At 41.4% G+C, this 18,284-nt stretch overlaps 1 protein-coding gene across 1 annotated transcript in view; it reads right to left on the bottom strand.

The window, feature by feature from the left end:
- LOC137369570 (putative Polycomb group protein ASXL3) overlaps positions 1-18,284 on the bottom strand; it is a 412,154-nt gene that overhangs the window by 325,151 nt on the left and 68,719 nt on the right. Inside the window, exons 3-4 of the mRNA XM_068030859.1 lie at positions 12,356-12,464; positions 9,569-9,680 (exon numbers count right to left, since the gene is read on the bottom strand). Coding sequence (XP_067886960.1) covers positions 9,569-9,680; positions 12,356-12,464 — 221 coding nt within the window. The remainder of the gene's footprint in view (positions 1-9,568; positions 9,681-12,355; positions 12,465-18,284) is intronic.

The raw sequence follows: 18,284 nt of genomic DNA, 5'->3' as shown, positions 1-18,284 counted from the left end.
ACGATGAGTGATTTCAAAAGGAAATTGGATGGGCTTGGGAGAAATAAACTTTCAGGGCTACAGGGATACAGGAGGGGAATAGGACTGATTGGATTGCTCTACAGAGAGCTGGCATTGACTCAATCGGTTGAATGGCCTCTTTCTGTGCCATAATGACACTAATTCCATTACTCTAATAAATTGTTTGTGTTATTGCATACTGAAATCTCTTCGCAGATAACAGCCATGCACATAAATTTATAGTCAAATCAAAAAATTGAAAATACACCTTGGCTGACGTTTCTAAGCTCACCAATGCCAGTTTCCATTTGGAGCAACACTTCAAAATGCCTAAGGTATGATTGTCCAGAAATCTTGAACAGAATTAGTGGTTCAACTTTATTGTTTTGCATCCCAAGCATGCATTCCACCACCACTACCATCACAGGATATATATCATGGCATAACAAACAAAATTAGTAATGTTAGCATGTGGCAACATATCTTAGTCCACAACACACCACCACTTTGGCGGCATAAGAGCACTATCTGGTGAAACATTTACTCCAAGAAGGTAAGTCTAGCTGATGCTGATTTAATGACAAAAGTAGGGAAACTTGCATCAATACTTTCCTTCTCCAGTCCACTGTGCGTCAGTCTGCTTTATAGTCAGGATAAATCTAGAGAGGCTGATGAGTGGCTGTGATTATTCAATCAATGATTGTTATTAACTAACTGTGAAAGGGTCAGTCAGTGCAGATTAGAAAGTTACTCAAAGAAAAAAAAAGGATTCATTTTTCAAATATTTAGAGATATACAGGGATGATTCATCACAGAATAAAAGTAGCTGAAAACAGCATAAACTTTTCTAAATTATTCAGTCAACATAGCAATACTGTAATGTACTGTACTATAGTTAATGATGTTCACTGAATCATTCAAAATATCCTTTTCATGAACGTTTAATATCTACACTGAATGAACTACTCTACAATTAAAGTATCATATATAAAGATTTTTAAACACTGTACACACATTGCAGAGGAATTCTGACTCCAACAGTGCTAGTTTTTGCAATGCAGGAAATTCAGATTTCTTTAAAAATTGGGTGAAATAAATTAAATAACATAACTTTTTCCATTCTCTTTTTTGCCTGATCCAAGAATGGATCACAAGCTGAAAGGACACAAAAATAATTTTCTTCCAGAGCCACTGTGTAACCAATTACCGGGTGCACAACAGCAGTCAAAACATAAGAATATAAGTCTCTTCCCACCTACATCCGTGACTCTTCTGACGCCCTACGTCATTTTGACATTTTCCAGTTTCCTGGTCCCAACCGCCTCCTCTTCACTATGGACGTCCAATCGCTCTACACCTCCATCCCTCACCAGAACGGCTTGAGGGCTCTCCGCTTCTTCCTGGAACAGAGGCCCAACCAGTCCCCATCCACCACCACCCTCCTCCGCCTGGCTGAACTTGTTCTCACATTGAACAACTTCTCCTCCAACTCCACGCACTTCCTTCAAGTAAAAGGTGTCGCAATGGGTACCTGCATGGGTCCTAGTTATGGCTGTCTTTTTGTGGGATATGTCGAGCATTCTTTGTTCCAGTCCTACTCAGGCCCCCTCCCCCAACTCTTTTTCCGGTACATTGATGACTGTATCGGTGCCGTTTCCTGCTCCCGCCCCGAACTGGAAAACTTTATCAACTTTGCTTCCAATTTCCACCCTTCTCTCACCTTTACATGGTCCATCTCTGACACTTCCCTTCCCTTCCTCGACTTCTCTGTCTCCATCTCTGGGGATAGGTTGTCTACTAATATCCATTATAAGCCCACCGACTCCCACAGCTACCTCGACTACACTTCTTCACACCCTACCTCCTCTAAGGACTCCATTCCATTCTCCCAGTTTCTCCGTCTCCGACGCATCTGCTCTGATGATGCAACCTTCCATGACGGTGCTTCTGATATGACCTTTTTCCTCAACCGAGGATTTCCCCCCACTGTGGTTGACAGGGCCCTCAACCGTGTCCGGCCCATTCCCCGCACCTCTACCCTCACCCCTTCCCCTCCCTCCCAGAACTGTGACAGGGTTCCCCTTGTCCTCACTTTTCACCCCATCAGCCTCCATATCCAAAGGATCATCCTCCGCCATTTCCGCCACCTCCAGCATGATGCCACTACCAGTCGCATCTTCCCCTCCCTTCCCCTGTCAGCATTCCGAAGTGATCGTTCCCTCCGCGACACCCTGGTCCACTCCTCCATTACCCCCACCACCTCGTCCCCATCCCATGGCACCTTCCCCTGCAATCGCAGGAGGTGTAATACCTGCCCATTTACCTCCTCACTCCTCACTATCCCAGGCCCCAAACACTCCTTTCAGGTGAAGCAGCGATTTACTTGTACTTCTTTCAATGTAGTATACTGTATTCGCTGCTCAGTATGGTCTCCTCTACATTGGGGAGACCAAGCGCAGACTGGGTGACCGCTTTGCGGAACATCTCCGCTCAGTCCGCAAGCAGGACCCTGAGCTTCCGGTTGCTTGCCATTTCAACACTCCCCCCTGCTCTCATGCTCACATCTCTGTCCTGGGATTGCTGCAGTGTTCCAGTGAACATCAACGCAAGCTCGAGGAACAGCATCTCATTTACCGATTAGGCACACTACAGCCTGCCGGACTGAACATTGAGTTCAATAATTTCAGAGCATGACAGCCCCCCATTTTACTTTCATTTTTAATTATTTTTTCTTCCTTTTTTTTTTACATTCTTTTTTTACATTTTTTACCATCTTTTTTTTTGCATTTATTTCATTTCATCTTAGTTTGTTCAGTTTGCTTACCCACTGTTTTTTTTTCAGGTTTGCACTTGCTGCTGTTCAATATTCAGTGTATTAACACCTAATCTGTACTAATGCTTTGTCTTTCAACACAGTATTAACATATTGTTTGCCTTTGCTCCGTGACCTTTTGGTCAGCTATGTGGCCTGGTCCAATCTAGACCTCCTTTGTTATCTCTTGCCCCACCCCCACCTCACTTGCTTAAAACCTGTGACTTTTCTAATATTTGTCGGTTCCGAAGAAGGGTCACTGACCCGAAACGTTAACTCTGCTTCTCTTTTCACAGATGCTGCCAGACCTGCTGAGTGGTTCCAGCATTTCTTGTTTTTATTTCAGATTTCCAGCATCTGCAGTATTTTGCTTTTATATAAGAATATAAGAAATAGGAGCAGGAGTAGACAATTGGCCCTTCGAGCCTGCTCTGCCATTCAATGAAATCATGACTGACCTTCCACCTCAACTCCACATTCCAGCATTATCCCCACATCCCTTAATTCCCTCAGTACCCAAAAGGATATTCACCTCTGTCTTGAATATACTCAACGATTGAGCATCCATAGCTCTCTTGGGTAGAGAACTGCAAAGATTCACAACCAGCTGAGTTAAGAAATGTCTCCTCCTCTCAGTCCTAAATGGCCGACCCCTTATTCCGAGACTGTGACCCCACCAGTCAGGGGAAGTATTTTCTCAGCCTGTCCCATGTCAAGCCCCCTTAAGAATTGTATATGTTTCAATTAGATCATCTATCATTATTCGAAACTCCAGGGAATATATACCTAGTCGACTCAATCTCTCCTCATAGGACAATCCGCTGATCCCAGGAACCAGTCTAGTGAACCTTTGTTGCACTCCCTCTCGGGCAAGTATGTTTTTCCTTAGGTCAGGAGACCAAAACTGCACTCAGTACCACAGGTTTCACCAATGCCCAGTACAACTGTAGTAAGATTTCTTTAATCTTATACTCCAACCCTGTTGCAACAAAAGCTGACAAACTATTTGCCTTCTGAATGCATGTTATTCTGTCAGGTTCCTCTGAATGCAAACAATTCCCAGTCTTTTACCGTTCAATAAATATTCTACTTTTTATTTTCCTACTAAAGTGGATAATTTCACACTTTGCCACATTTCCATCTGCCATGTTCTTACCCATTGTCTATATACTTCTGCAGCCTCTTTGCATTCTCCCCGCCACTTACTTTCCCACCTAACTTAGTATTGTCAGCAAACTTACATATGTTACACTCAGTCCCCTCAAGTAAGTCATTAATATAAATCATATATAGCTGAGGCCCAAGTACTGATTCTTGTGGTACCCCGTTACTTACAAACTGCCAACCAAAAAATGTCCTGTTTATTCCTACTCTGTTTTCTCTCCATTAACCAATCCTCAATCCATGTTAATGTGTTGCCCCTCATCTGATGAGTCCTAATTTTGTGCAATAACCTCTTGTGTGGCACCTTATCAACTGGAAAACTAGCACCCAAGTAATAAATGCCCAAGTGATTCCCTTTGTGCAATCAAGACCTTTTCCTCATTTGCTTTTTATTACTTATCTGTGTGTGGAGCCAGAGGATGTATGTGAGGTTTTGAACGATTACTTTTCATCTGTGTTCACTATGGAGAGGGACGGTGTAGGTGTAGTGATCAGGGAGGTGGATTGTGATAGACTTGATCAAATTAGCATGGAAAAGGAGGAAGTATTAGCTGTATTAGTGGGCATAAAGGCGAATAAATCCCCAGGCCCAGATGAGATGTATCCCAGGCTGCTATGTGAGGCAAGGGAGGCGATAGCAGGGGCTCTGACACAAATTTTCAGATCCTCTCTGGTCATAGGAGAGGTACCAGAGGATTGGAAGACAGCGAATGTGGTACCATTATTCAAGAAGGGTAGCAGGGATAAACCAAGTAATTATAGGCCGGTGAGTCTAACGTCAGTGGTAGGGAAATTATTGGAAAAAATTCTGAGAGACAGGATTAATCTCCACTTGGAGAGGCATGGATTGATCAGGGATAGTCAGCATGACTTTGTCAGGGGGAGATTGTGTCGAACAAATTTGATTGAATTTTTCGAGGAGGTGACTAGGGGTGTAGATATGGGTAAAGCAGTTGATGTCGTCTACATGGACTTCAGTAAGGCTTTTGATAAGGTCCCACATGGGAGATTGGTTAAGAAAGTAAGAGCCCATGGGATCCAGGGTAATTTGGCAAATTGGATTCAAAATTGGCTTAGTGGAAGGAATCAGAGCTTGATGGTAGAGGGTTGTTTTTGCGAATGGAGGCCTTTGACCAGTCGAGTACCGCAGGGATCGGTGCTGGGACCCTTACTGTTTGTAGTGTACATTAATGATTTAGATGTGAATATAGGAGGTATGATCAGTAAGTTCTCAGACGACACGAAAATTGGTGGTGTCGTAAATAGTGAGGAGGAAGGCCTTAGATTACAGGGAGATATCGATAGGCTGGTAAAATGGGCAGAGCTGTGGCAAATGGAGTTTAATCCTGAGAAGTGTGAGGTGATGCACTTTGGAAGGACTAACAAGGCAAGAGAATAAACAATGGATGGCAGGACCCTAGGGAGTACAGAGGGACCTTGGGGTGCTTGTCCATTGATCACTGAAGGCAGCAGCACAGGTAGATAAGGTGGTTAGGAAGGCATACTGGATATTTGCCTTTATTAGCCAAGGCATAGAATATAAGAGCAGGGAGGTTATGATGGAGCTGTATAAAACGCTGGTTCGGCTGCAGCTGGAGTACTGTGTACAGTTCTGGTCACCATACTATAGGAAGGATGTGATTGCACTGGAGAGGGTACAGAGGAGATTCACCAGGATGTTGCCTGAGCTGGAGCATTTCAGCTATGAAGAGAGACTGGATAGGCTAGGGTTGTTTTCCTTGGAGCGGAGAAGGCTGAGGGGGAACCTGATTGAGGTATACAAAATTATGAAGGACATTGATAGGATAGATAGGAAGAAACTTTTTCCCTTAGCGGAGAGGTCAATAACTAGGGGACATAGATTTAAGGTAAGAGGCAGGAGGTTTAGAGGGGAGTTGTGGGAAAAAAATTTCACCCAGAGGGTGGTTGGAATCTGGAACACACTGCCTGAAGGGGTGGTAGAGGCAGGAACGCCCACAACATTTAAAAAATATTTAGATGAGCACTTGAAATGCCATAACATACAAGGTTAGGGGCCAAGTGCGGGGAAGTGATATTAGTTTTGGATGGGTGCTTGATGGTTGGCGCAGGCGCGTTGGGCCGAAGGGCCTGTTCCTATGCTCTAAAACTCTATAACTTCTACATGGTCCAATCCTGTAGTTTCAGCAGAGCTAGAAGCAGGCTACTCATTCCCTAGTTCTAACACATGAGATGGTCGTGGCTATTGTCCTCTGGGTTTGAGAGCCCTTGAGGGCCCTGGCAAAGACTATCCCACTTGTATCTGTACAGACTCTGTCATCAGGACAGCACACACGATGTTACACTTCTGAATTATTTTTAATTCATTTCATGGGATGTGGGCATCGCTGGCAAGGCCTGCATTTGGTGCTCATCCCTAATTTCCCTTGAGAAGGTGGTGGTGAGCTGCCTTCTTCTCAGAATCACAGAATGTTACAGCACAGAAGGCGGCCATTTGGCCCATCGTGTATGCACCGGCTCTCCGAGTGAGCAATTCACAGTGCCGTACCCCTGATTTCTCCCCATAACCTTGCACATTCTTCCTTCTCAGGTAACTATCTAATTCCCTTTTGAATGCCTCAATTGAACCTGCCTCCACCGCACTCTCTGGCAGTGCATTCCAGATCCTAAATACTCGCTGCATGAAAAAGTTTTTCATGCCGCCACTGCTTCTTTTGCCTATTACCTTAAAACTGTGCCCTCCCGTTCTTGATCCTTTCACAAGTGGGAACAGTTTTTCTCTATCTGCTCTGTCCAGACCCCTCATGATTTTGAATACCTCTATCAAATCTCCTCTCAGCCTTTTCTTCTCCAAGGAAAACAGTCCCAATTTCTTCAATCTTTCTTTGTAAATGAAGTTCCTCATACCTGGATAAAAGCAAAATACTGTGGATGCTGGAAATCTGAAATAAAAACAAGAAATGCTGGAACCACTCAGCAGGTCTGGCAGCATCTGTGGAAAGAGAAGCAGAGTTAACGTTTCAGAAGAAGGGTCACTGACCCGAAACGTTAACTCTGCTTCTCTTTCCACAGATGCTGCCAGACCTGCTGAGTGGTTCCAGCATTTCTTGTTTTTATTCCTCATACCTGGAACCTTACTTGTGAATCTTTTATGCACTCTCTCCAATGCCTTCATATCTTTCCTTAAATGTGACGCCCAGAACCAGACGCAATACTTCAGCTGAGGCAGAAGCAGTGCTTGATACAAGTTCAACATAACTTCCTTGCTTTTGTACTCTATGCCCCTATTAATAAAACCTAGCTAATGTATGCTTTATTAGCTGCTATCTCAACCTGACCTGCTACCTTCAATGACTTATGCACATATACACCCAGGTCCCTCTGCTCCTGCACCCCCTTTAGAGTTGTATCCTTTATTTTATATTGTCTCTCCATGTTCTTCCTACTAAAATGACTCACTTCATACTTCTCGGCATTGAACTTCATCTGCCACCTGGCCGCCCATTCCAATTTCCACGTCTTTTTGAAGTTCCACGCTATCTTCCTCACAGTGTACAATGCTTCCAAGTTTCGTATCATCCGCAAATTTTGAAATTTTGCTCTGTACACCAAGGTCTAGGTCATTGATATATATCAGGCAGAGCAAGGGTCCCAACACTGACCCTGGGAAACTCCACTACAATCCTTCTTCCACTCTGAAAAACGTCCGTTAATCACTACTCTGTTTCCTATCACTCAGCCAATTTCGCATCCATGTTCTTGAGCTGCTGCAGTCTATTATTATTACATAAATACTAAAGTTTACTTCCGATAAGCAATTCAATTCTTTTACATGGAATGGGGATGAGACTACTGGGTATGTAGTTGCCTGAGTCGATTTGTTGATTTTATCCCTCATGGTCTTTACTGTGGCACGTTTTCAATTCACTTGTACATTCCCAGTGTCCAGTCACTCCCTGACAATGGTTGTTAATGCCTTACAAGGTTCCTTCCTAATCTCTTTCAGAATCTGGGTTCAATACCCGTGATTGTTTGTTTTGTTTTGAGCCCTTTTTGCTGTCTAGAACTGCCACAACATCAATCATTAAGACATGTCCAAAACCTTTGCTAAATAAAGCACTGTCGCTATGGTTCCATGCAGACATGAAGACCAAATACCACTGCATTCTCTACAACTACCTCATACTATCCCACCTCAAATGAACTTGCATGATACATTGGGGTACCAGGTCACCCAAATTTTATCCAATGTGTGTTGCAGCTCTGTTCATCCCTGAATCTTCCTCTTAGTAAAAACATACAGAACTTGATAATAACTCAACACTGGAAAGATTGCTGGGGGAGGATTTGCAGATGGGAACTGGGAAGTAAGGGCTTCCCACAGGACCAGCTGAATTTAAAGGCAGGATCTTTTTCAAATTATCTCAACAGGTTTACCACCCCGACAGCCAGCCAGAATAACAGGCTGTTTGTCTGTCTGTAGGGCTCAAGAACATCTGTGGAGTGGACCACATGTATGTCTGACATTGCAGCGGAGACACGGGGGGGCAGCAGGGGAAATTGGGCGGGGGAGGGGGTGGGGGGGGGTCAGCCAACATCAGTGGGGAGTAGGGTTCAGAGGTAGTCGGGGAATTGGACATTGTGGGGTGTTAGTGCAATAAAAGCACTTATCTCATGGATCTGGCCCTTCTCACCTCTTTGATCTGCTAGGTTTCCCGAGTCCTGGGAAACCTGGCTTGCAGAAGTTAAAAATAAAGCATTGGTTAAAACGGAGGCATGCAGCGTCCTTGAAATATTTCACTGACCGACCCGTAACTTAAGAGCAGATGCCCGCCCCCTGACTCATCTCCATTAAAAGCAAAAGAGGGCAGGTTGGAGGCAGGCTGAGGTCAGGTTTCTAATTTTTTTAATCCTTTCCTTGCCCACCTCAATCTTCACTTTTAAAATCCTTCTCAAGGTTCATCCCTTAACCAAGCTTTTACTCACTCTTCCTCATCCCACTCTTCAATGTGACATCAGTTTTCCTTACATCTATTTGCGAAGTGCCTTGGGATATTTTTTACATTAAAAGCACTATATACTGTAAATTAAATTTGCTTTTGAAAGAAAAACTATCACAGCCCTTATAGTTCGATAATCAATCAATATACCCCAGGGCTTTCTTTATTAGTCCTGTAAACTGAGCCAAAACATTGAAAAATAGCTCCAGACTAATATAATAAATTCACTGCACCCAGTGCAAATGTGAAGACCTCATAAAATGGTACAATCATATAAATTATGTAAAAACCATCTTTCAATATTTAGATTAGAAAAATAATGATGGCATCAGAATAAAACATTCACTTTAAAATTCTGAAATCTATTGAACAGAGTACTGCCTGCAATGGTAAGCTCTACTAAATGACACAAAACACAATTACAGTACATTCACAGAACATGTTGCTAGATGCAGTCCACATGAGTATCAAACAGTATGGTTCATATACTACTTAAAGCTACTGTCAGTTATTCATTTTTTCTAAACTGAATCTAACAAATGTCAAATGCCTATTTTCTCAATTTGCAAACTAGCACTGCATCATGTCCAAAATTACTGACAACTCCACATACCTCCATTTTCCTCTCCATTACTGTTGTTTGTTTCAGCCATTTCACAGCTGTCTAAATCTGATTCGCCATCCAAATCAAGGACCCCCTCTGCCGACATTACCAATTCATCTTTCTGTAGATAAAAAAAGTTAGTGAATACATATCTTTTCTACAAAAGCATTTTTAATATAAAATAATACAACAATCATGTTCTGTTTGAGCAGTAGGCAGCTTGTCAACCTTGAACCCTGATGCACATCTTGTTGAGACTTGCTCTGCATACAAAGCATGTGGGTTACTTTTGTCATATATCCCTTATATATTGACTAATAACACTTCTACTGAACTGCTATACTAAAAGTTTACTAATTTCGGCTTACAACCATAACTTGCACCTTTCATTCCAGCCACTGACATCAATATCCAGACTACAGAAGGGAAATATAAATCTTTCAGTATTAATGAGACAACCTATTTCCTGAATCTGTTTCAATGATTATAGGTATAACAATACATTCTATGTTCCAGATAAAAGTTATTACATTTGACAATTATTTTAAATCCAGAAATTCATTTTCAACAGTGCAACATCTTCAGTATTTGTACCACTTAATTTTTAACTTTTCAGTGTAATAACAATGACCTGCACCGTAATAACTGGGGAATTTAGATGGGCACAGCGTGAGTGCTGCTATTGGGCCACCACCCTCAGTTCCCAACAGCACAGGAGAATAAGTATTTGACTTCAGGCTTAGCTACTGTTTGAGCTTCTATCTTGCGTTTCGAGCTGATTGCAGTACAATGCCAGCTTGCTTCGATTGGTCACACTCTTGCCTCTGAATCAATAAGTTGCGGTTCAAGCTGCAAGCCAGTACTTGAGCAAATAAATTATGCTGACACTCCAGTGTAGTACATTTTTTTCCTAAGTGGCATGCCTTGGGACATTTACTGTGTTAAAAAGGCTATGTAAGTTGCTGTTCCGTAGTGCTGCATTATTGGAGGCGCTGCATTTCAGTTGTGATGTTAAACTCTGACTGTCAGTTCAAGTAGATGTCACAATTCTAGAAGAGCAAGGAATTCTCCTGGTGTACCAGCCAATCACTGCACTAGGAACAGATTAACTGCTCAATACTCTTATTGTTGTGCAGAATATGATACACAATCTATTTTATATAAATGACCTAGACTTGGGAGTGCAGGGCACAATTTCAAAATTTGCAGATGACACAAAACTTATAAGTTTTGTGAACTATGAGGAGGATAGTAATGGACTTCAAGAGGACATTGACAGGCTGTTGGAATGGGTGGACATGTGGCAGATGGAATTTAATGCAGAGAAGTGTGAAGTGATACATTTTGGTAGGACTAATGAGGAGAGGCAATATAAAATAAAGAGTGCCATTCTAAAGCAGATGTAGGAACAGAGAGACCTGGGGCACATGTGCACAAATCATTGAAGATGGCAGGGCAGGTTGACAAAATGGTTAAAAAGGCATACTGGATCCTGGGCTTTCTAAATAGATCCATAGAGTACAAAAGCAAGGAAGTTATGATGAACCTTTATAAAACATTGGTTCGGTCTCAACTTAAGTACTGTGGACAATTCTGTGCACTGCACTTTAGGAAGGATGTGAAGGCTTTAAAGAGGGTGTACAGGAGATTTATACAAATGGTTCCAGGGATGAGGGACTTCAGATACGTAGGTAGATTGGAGAAGCTGGGGCTGTTCTCCTTAGGGAAGGGAAGGTTGAGGGGAGAATTGATAGAGGTACTGAAAATCATGAGGTGTCTAGACAGAGCAGATAGAAAGAAACTGTTCCTATAGGTGGAAGGATCGAAAACCTGAGGACACCAATTTAAGATTAATGGCAATAGAATCAATGCCGAGATGAGAAAAAACCTTTTTATGCAGCAAGTAGTTAGGATCTAGAATGCACTGCCTGTGAGAGTGGTGGAGGCAGATTAATCTTGGCTTTCAAAAAGGAATTGGATAAACACCTGAAGAGAAACAATTTGCAGGGCTACATGGAAAGTGGTGATGGTGGGGGGGCTGGAGTTGCACAAGCTGTATTGCTCTTGCACAGAGCTGGTACGGACACGACGGCTGAATCGCCTCTTTCTGTACTGTAACCATTCTAAGATCCTAACATCTAATTGTGTTTGCCTATATAACAACAGTTATTATACTTAAAAGAAATATACAGTATCTGAAGCATTTTGACATGTTTCTGACAGCGGTGATGTAACATTATGTAAATGCAAGTTTTTCTTCTGAAAATGACTCACTGGGCTTGAAAGTTTGCCACTGCTGCTCCTGCTACACAAATATGATCAATTAATTGATACACAATTGCTTGATATAGTGAGAAAGTCCTCAATTGGGTCTGACCTCATTCAAGATTGAATGTATAAAGCTGAACAAATCATAATGCTATATCTCCATATATAATGAAAGAATTTAAGATTAATTAATTGTTAACCAAGAACAGTTAAGTAACCAGATTTAGAGTTGATTTTGAAGACATGCTGACAACATGATGCATATAACAGTTTTAAAAATTACCTCAGTTAATAATTCAATAAAAATATATTGGAAGAAAAAAAGTCTTCACCACTATATGACACAATAGAACTTACTCTCTTTACTGGTAACAAAACTAAAATCAGTATGTATTTTGCCTCTGATGAAACATTTATACATCTGAGTTTTTAACCTTTTTTGTAGAAAGACATACAAGCCAACATTTTTCCTATTTCCTAGTAATATTAAAACATTAGAAATGCAACGAGTGTTACATATTTACTTACTTTAAGAGCATAAAGACCCATCTTTCCTGGAATTCGACAGAAAGCTCCATCTTCCACACGAGCATTGGTATGAAGCATGGCATTAAGGCAAGCCAGAGGAGAGGTTCCACTGATTTGAGAGAGAGAGATGCATAAATAAATGTGTGAACGCTTCTCACGCAATATTCACTTTCCACTTGGACTTTGTGCAAATGCCTCCAACCTTGACCAGTATTAACATTACAATAGCAGACTTGAAGAGCAAACTTTAATCCTGACCATTTGTAAAATTAACCATCAGGCACAAAAAAAACAAAATCCAAATGAAATCACAATTCAAGTTGTCAATCTAAAATATATGCAGTCATTGATGACTAAAGACAAATCAATATATACATGTTAACACACACAGCAGAAATCCAAGAAACCAAGAAATCCAGAATGATCAAAGAAGGGGAAAGTTCAAGAATATCAGTATTCAATGAAATAAAAGAAAATGCATTAGAATGACCTGGAAGTGGGGGTTGGGAGACACTGCTACCACACATTCTTCCCTTTCTTTTTCCCTCTCAGAAGTCACATTGCCTGATGTTGCCTACAGAACTCATTTACATAATGTGTAAACTTTTTGCTTTGTATTCACCCCAGTTTGTCATAAGCAAAATAAATACACTGTACAGCACATTTCATACAATACACACTAATTCAATGTTGCCATTTAAATGACAAAATCACAAACATCTCCACACTATTATTACTTCAGCTTAACTATGAGATAAAGTGTAAACAGTTGACAATTATGGATATATAGTATTGTTGAATTCAGAAAAAAGCTAAAGTGGTAAAAATATGACATTTTGCTATTCTTCTGGGCTTAGCTGAATACCTTTCAAAGAGTAAATTAATCTAACATTAAATTTGTTTATTAATAATTATAGGATATATATTTAATAATAGAAATATAGAGATGACAGGAAAAAGAAAATCCAACAATCTTGCTGAATGTTATGTTCTAACTGTTGATAACATGACGAGGAATTTGATAGATAAGTGTTTCAGATAATGGCCTCTCTCTTAGCACCATGTTGTAAAGAGAAGATAGACAGTAGAAAAGTTGTGATTTATTGGAACATGGGAACAGGAATAGGCCATTCAGCCCGCTCTGCCATTCAATTAGATCATTATGGAAAAATAAATATCAAGTAACAACAGACTGAATAACAATGGACACAAGTAAATTCTCAATTCATGGCTGATTGAGTAGTGCAGCTCTGCCTACTACTGGTTTTACATAGACTCAATTACCACCTGGCTTTTATATTCTATACCTTTGTGCTAAAAACTAGAATTCCATTATCTTTTTCTCTATGGTTTTATGAACCTGAGATGCTGCCTCCAATGTCCTGTGAACCTGTACCCCCAAATCCTTCTCCTCTTCCCCAACACTGAGCCTGCTTCCATTCAGTGTATAATTACTACTGTCATTGTTTTTAATCAACATTCATCACTTCACATTTACTGTTACTGAATTCTGTCTGCCACTTTTCAGTCCATTCTGTCATCTTATCAATAGCCCTTTGCAGTTTCCTTTGTTGGGGCCTCAGCTTTTATAAACTACATCAATGACTTAGATGAGGGGACCACATATAATGTATGCAAATTTGCAGATGATACAACGTTAGGTGGGAAGGTAAGTTGTGAGAAGGACATAAAGACAACAACAACAACTTACATTTATATAGCACCTATAACATTATAAAACATTCCAAGATGCTTCACGGGAGTTCTTTAAAAGAAAATACAATACTGAGCCGCGTAAGGAGGTATTAGGTCAGATGACCAAAGGTTTGGTCAAAGAGGTAGGTTTTAAGAAGTGCCTTAAAGAAGGAAAGCAAGACAGAGAGATGGAGAGGTGTAGGGAGGGTATTCCAGAGCTTGGATCCTAGGCAACTGAAGGTGGCCACCAATGGTGGAACTATTAAGATCAGGGATGCTCAAGAGGCCAGAATGAGAGGAACTGAGATATCTTGGAGGGTTGTGGGTCTGAAGCAGGCTACAGAGATGGAGAGGGACGAGGCCATGGAGGCATTTGAAAACAAGCATACGAATTTTAAAATCAAGATGTTGCTTGACCGGGAGCTAATGTAGGTCAGCGAGTACAGGGATGATAGGTGAATGGGACTTGGTGTGCGTTAAGACACAGGCAGCAGAGTTTTGGATGACCTCAAGGTTACGGGGGGTAGAATGTGGGAGACCAGCCAGAAATGCATTGGACTGGTCAAGTCTAGAAGTAACAAAGACATGAATGAGGGTTTCAGCAGCAGATGAGCTGGGACAGGGACGAAGTCGGGCAATGTTATGTAAGTGGAAATAGGTGGTCTTAGTTATGGCTCAAATATAAAGTCAGAAGCTTATCTCTGGGACAAATGTAACACCAACATGTGAACAGACTGGCTTAATCTCAGACTGTTTTTAGGGAGAGGGATGGAGTCAGTACTTAGAGAAAAGAGTTTGGAAAGGGGACCAAAAATGGTGGCTTCAGTCTTTCTGATATTTAATTGGAGGAAATTTCTGCTCATCCAGTTCTGGATGTCGGATAAGCAGTCTGATAGTTTAGCAATAGTGGAGGAGTTCAGAGAGGTGGCGGTTAGTTAGAGCTGAGTGTCGTCAGCATTCATGTGAAAACAAACACTGTGTTTTCCAGATGATGTCACCCAGGTGCAACATGGAGATGAGAAATAGGAGCGGGCCAAGGGTAGATCCTTGGGGGACACCAGAAGTAACAGTGCAGGAGCAGGAAGAGAAGCCATTGCAAGTGATTCTCTGGCTCCAATTAGATAGCTAAGAATAGAACCAGGTGACAGCAGTCCCAGCCAGCTGGACGACAGGTGAGAGGCATTGGTGGAGGATGGTGTGAACCATGTCAAAGGCTGCAGACAGGTCAAAAAGCATGAGGAGGGCAAGTTTCCTTTTGTCACATATAGGATGTCATTGACTTTGATAAGAGCTGCTTTGTTACTATGGCAAGGGCAGTAACCTGATTGGAGGGATTCAAACATTGAGTTCTGGGAAAGATGGGAATAGATTTAGGAGACAATAACATGTTCAAGGACTTTGGAGAGGAAAGGGAGGTTGGAGACGGGATGGTAGTTTGCATGGACAGTGGGGTCAAGGGTTGGAGAGGGGTGATGACGGCAGATTTAAAGAAGAGAGGGAGAGCACCTAAAGAGAGAGAACCATTAACAATATCGGCTAACCTGGGGACCAGGAGTTAGTTGGAATAGGATCGAGGGAACAGGAGGTGGGTCTCATGGACAAGATGAGCTCAGAGAGGGCATGAGGGGAGATAGGAGAGAAACTAGAGAAAGATGCGAGTTCAGGGCTAGGGCAGGGGGGTGCATTAGAGGAAATTTGGCCAGGTGGGCTAGTGAAAGGGAGGGATGCAGCAGAGGTAACTGATTGGATGATCTTGATCTTAATAACAAAGAAGTCCATGAGCTCTTTGCCCTTATTGTTGGAGGTGAGGTGAGGGTGGAGGTGACAGGGGAGAGGGGTTTAAGAAGACTGTTTGCAGTAAAGTAAAGAAGCCGGGGGTTATCTTTGCATTCCAGGATGATCCTGGAATAGTGAGCAGTTCTAGCAGATGATAGCAGGACCTGAAGAGGCTGCACAGGAGATACACAGATTAATGAGTGGGCAAGAAAGTAGCAAATGGCATATAATGTGTAGAATTGTGAAATTATTCACGTTGGTAGGTAAAATAGAAAAGAAGAACATGTTTTAAATGGTGACAGGCTGGGAAATGTTGATATTCAGACAGATCCTTGTACACAATCACAGAAAGTTAACATGCAAATACAGCAAGCAAATAGGAAAGCAAAGGGCATGGTTGCCTTTATTGAAGTATAAGAGTAAAGAAGTCTTACTGCAATTGTATAGGGCCTTGGTGAGACTACATTTGAAGTACTGTGTACAGTTTTGGTCTCCTTACTTAAGAAGGGATATATTTGCCTTCGAGGGAGCGCAACGAAGGCTCACTAGACAGGTTCCTGGGATGAGGGAATTGTCTGATGAGAACAGATTGAGAAGGCTTGGCCTATATTCCGTAGAGTTTAGAAGAATGAGAGGTGATCTCATTGAAACATATCAAATTCTTAAGGGGCTTGGCAGAGTTGCTGCTGGGAGGATGTTTCCCTTTGTTGGGGAGTCTAGAACTCGTGGCCACAGTTTCAGAATCAGGAATCGATCATTTAGGGCTGAGATGAGGAGAAATTTCTTCACTCAGAGTTGTGAACCTTTGGAATTCCCTACCCCAGAGAGTTGTGAATGCTCAGTAATTGAGTATATTTAGGTCAGAGATTGACATATTTTTGGATACTAGGGGAAATCAAGGGATATGGAAGAATGCAGGAAGGTGTACCTGAGATAGTAGATCAGCCATGATCTTATGAAAGGGTGGAACAGGCTCAAAGGGCCAAATGGCTGTCTCCTACTCCTATTGCTTATCTTCTTTGGCCTTCTGAAGAATTTACTGTACGTCCTATTTTGGTATCATCTTTAAATTTTGACCCCATTTCCTCTTGGCCTATACCCAAGTTAACCAAGTTATAAAGTAAACAGAAATGGACCCAGAACTAAACTTTTTGGGACAGCATTATCTACGTTCAACTATTCTGAAAAATTGTCCTTAGTTCCTACTGTTTTCTCCCTTCTAAACAATTTTTAATCTGGCTTACTATCTTCCCCTTAATTCCATACCCCTTAATCTATCTAGTAACCTCCCCATGGCACCTTGTCAAAAGCTTTCCTGAAGTCTATGTGCACTACATCCACTGTATTTCACCATCTACATTTTATCTCCTCAAAGAATTCAGTGCAATTTGTCACATATAATTATTCCTTTTGAAATCCATGCTGGCTACTTCTAACTATTTTCTCCTTATTGAGATATTTGGTAATTACATTCTTAATTAAAGACTGTAAAAATATCCCTGCCACATAGGTTAAACTAACCGGCCTGTAATTACCTGGATGAGCTGTCTCCCTTTTTAAAAATGTTTACTACCTTGGCCTGTGTCCCATTCTCTGGCACACATCCAAACTCAACAGAGCCCTAAAATATCACTTCGCAGGTCGATGCAAATTCCTCCCTCATCTCTCTCAGGATCCTAGGATGAAGATTGTTGGGCCCTTGCACTTCCTTTAGCCTAAGTAATTTAGCTCAAACTTTATCCATTGCAATATTGTTAATCTCACTCTCAATCACTTCAGGATTCACCTTGTATAGTTTACCGGTCACTTTAGAATGCTAGGAATAGAAAGGCTTAGGAGTTCAGATACAGGAATCTTTAGAAGTAGCAGACGTTAATAAGTTGTTTTTTAAAGAAAGCACATGGGATCCTAGGTTTTATAAATCGGACACAAAATAAAAAGCAGAAGGAGGCCGCACTAAATCTGTACAAATCAATAGTTAGGCCAGATCTGGAATACAGCTCTAATTTAAGAATGATGCCAAGGAGGGTACAAAAGAAATTTACTAACATGTTACCAGAGATAAGAGACTTTAGTTATGATACTAGAGGAGGTGCGGAACTTTTTACCAGAACAGAGAAAGTTAACACAGCATCTGATAAAGGTGTACAAAATTAGGAGGGGTTTTGATAAGGTAAGTCGCAAAAAACTATTTCCCAGTTAGTGTGTTGGTAACTAGAGAGTATAAATTTAAGATCATCAGCAAATGAACAAAGGGAGAAGATAGAGGAATTATTTTATGTAGAAGTTTATTCGGCCCTGGAATATCCTTAGAAACACTAGTGGAAACAAAATCCATTACAGCTTGTAAAAATTTAGTTTAGATATACAGCACTGAAACAGGCCCTTCGGCCCACCAAGTCTGTGCCGACCATCAACCACCCATTTATACTAATCCTACACTAATTCCATATTCCTA

This window comes from Heterodontus francisci, chromosome 5 (genome assembly GCF_036365525.1).
Source record: "Heterodontus francisci isolate sHetFra1 chromosome 5, sHetFra1.hap1, whole genome shotgun sequence".
Taxonomy (NCBI): domain Eukaryota; kingdom Metazoa; phylum Chordata; class Chondrichthyes; order Heterodontiformes; family Heterodontidae; genus Heterodontus; species Heterodontus francisci.
The sequence above is the reverse complement of the archived record's forward strand: the minus strand, read 5'-3'. Positions and strand labels throughout refer to the sequence as shown.